Source organism: Centruroides sculpturatus, unplaced genomic scaffold (genome assembly GCF_000671375.1).
Source record: "Centruroides sculpturatus isolate CEXI.00-Female unplaced genomic scaffold, Cexi_2.0 scaffold399, whole genome shotgun sequence".
Classification (NCBI taxonomy): domain Eukaryota; kingdom Metazoa; phylum Arthropoda; class Arachnida; order Scorpiones; family Buthidae; genus Centruroides; species Centruroides sculpturatus.
Window position 1 is genome coordinate 211,820 of NW_019384665.1, and position 2,325 is coordinate 214,144.

General features: G+C 32.3%; 1 protein-coding gene across 1 annotated transcript; it reads right to left on the bottom strand.

Annotated features, from left to right (window-relative positions):
- Positions 1–427: 427 nt before the first annotated feature.
- On the bottom strand, positions 428–1,306 carry LOC111626625. Its single transcript, XM_023370071.1, has one exon. The coding sequence runs from the start codon at positions 1,304–1,306 to the stop codon at positions 428–430; it is 879 nt and encodes a 292-aa protein (XP_023225839.1).
- Positions 1,307–2,325: the final 1,019 nt, after the last annotated feature.

Here is a 2,325-nt window from a genome sequence, read left to right on the forward strand (position 1 = left end):
TATAGACAATATAATTCATGCAATGATAAATTTAAAAGAATAATTTATGCATAACAAAGATATCTGGATGCCAAAATACAGAATCAGATAGCATTAAATCTAATACAATAAATCTGACTTACGGAACTTTAACCGATGTGTATCACTTTTTCTTTCAAAAATCAAACGTTTTCATAACCCCTTCTGGGTTCTTCATCAGGATAACAGCTGGATCGAATAGCGATTTCAAAAAGTTTTAATGCTTCCGAACTTGAATCGTTCCATTCGCTTAATCCGTCACGTGATGTAATTGAAATTGTTCTATTTTGACGGTCGATGTTCAAATTTAAGAGAACGATCCAAAACGTGTTGTTGAGATATAAAGATTATTTAATATTCTCGTGTTCCCTAATATCATTTATTTTTAAGGCTCAATATAATTTCGTTATCACTCTTTATGGAGTAGTTTTTTCCACGCCATGGAAAGGCTGATCTCTTCTCTTGAATTAATACACTCGGATTTGTCATACGCCCTAAAAATTTCCATCTCTTCTAGCCATTTTAGTTGGTGAATATGTGGTGTGGAGGCAATTATCCGTGCTGCATTGAAGTCCGCCACTATTTCGGGATCAGTGGCATATGTGGAGAGTGAGGTTGTGTGCCTGTTGTGCTGTATATCCGAAATATGTTCTTTTAATCTAACCTCTAACGAGCGTTTAGTTGATCCCACATATACCAGGTCTCTGTTGAACCTGTTATCCCTTATAGGAATTTTATATACTCCTGATATCCTCTCCATCCTGGATCCGTCTTTTTCATTACGTAGGATGTCAAACAAGGTGCTGCATCTTCTGTATGCTATGTTAACATTTCTTTGTTTAGCAATGGTGTTGTACAGGGACTTCAATAGCGGGTTGAACTTAATGGGTATCCTCCTATTTTCTATATTATTGCTTGTGTTTTGCGTGTTGATTACAATGTTGGAAGAAGCCTGTGTTTGTTTGTGGCGCTCTGCAATCTTTTGTATAATATTTCGGTACCCGTGTGATCTGGCGATACTTTCCAAGTAATTTAACTCCTCCGTTAGTGCTTGTTGTGTGGAAGAGTGTGTGTAAGCTCGTTTAACCAATGCCCTAAAAGCCGCCATTTTGTACTGGAAGGGATCACATGAGCTTACTGGTATGTATGCCGGTACATTAGTAGGTTTGCGAAAAACCGATGTGCGGATGATGGAATCATCAAATCTTATGTCCAAATCCAGGAAATGTACTCTGGTGTTACTGTGTTGTTCCATCTCTAATGTCAGTCCATACGGGTTGTCATTCATTTCGTCTAAAAAACAGGCTATGTTGGGAGTTGTCCTCCATAGGATGATGATGTCGTCGACATATCTTTTGTATAGTATAATGTCGTGGAGGAATTTAGGCAATGTCCTGTTTTCCAATTGCCTANGGTTATCTGTATACAATAATTTTTGGACATGTTAAATTTATTATTACTCTTGAAAGTGATAAAAACTTAGCCTTATGCTAAAATCAAAAAATAAACTAACTGCTTATTTAAGAAACCAGAAAAGATTTAATAAAGCATTTTCCATCTTGAAATATTCCAATGTCCTTACTTTGGTTATATTCAGTTTACAATACATAAAAATAGTTGAAACAAGAATTTTAAATAAATTTTTGCTCCAATTGTTCATGCAAATGAAAAATGTATTTTTTATATGTAATTAAATTAACAGGCTTTTTTTTCAAATTTAGGAGTTATCACTCTAACTCCACATTCCAACAGGAGTGTCTCAACATAACATCCTGAAACAAATAAATAGGAAATTTTTTGTGCTTTTATCAAATTTAAATTTTGTTTTCTTTTTAAGAACATTATTTATTTGTATAGTTAAATAAAATTAAAATGTATTTTCCAAAAAATGTTTATTTATTTATTTCAATTTAGTATACCTATATTAATACTGTAATAAATTAAATACTTGTTTATTACAGTTTATGGTAAGTACAGTACATAAGCAATAATACATACAGAAAACTTTTCTGCAAAAATTAAAATTCTCATACATACATAGAGGAGAAAGTGGTATTATGGAACCCCAATTACATTTTAGTGAATTGTAAACAAGATCAATTTAGTATACCTATATTAATACTGTAATAAATTAAATACTTGTTTATTACAGTTTATGGTAAGTACAGTACATAAGCAATAATACATACAGAAAACTTTTCTGCAAAAATTAAAATTCTCATACATACATAGAGGAGAAAGTGATATTATGGAACCCCAATTACATTTTAGTGAATTGTAAACAAGATATCATAACTACACCCACAT

Bases quoted from the DNA above. Each gene is read 5' to 3' on its own strand.
- LOC111626625 (XM_023370071.1), bottom strand. From the start codon at position 1,306: ATGAATGACAACCCGTATGGACTGACATTAGAGATGGAACAACACAGT.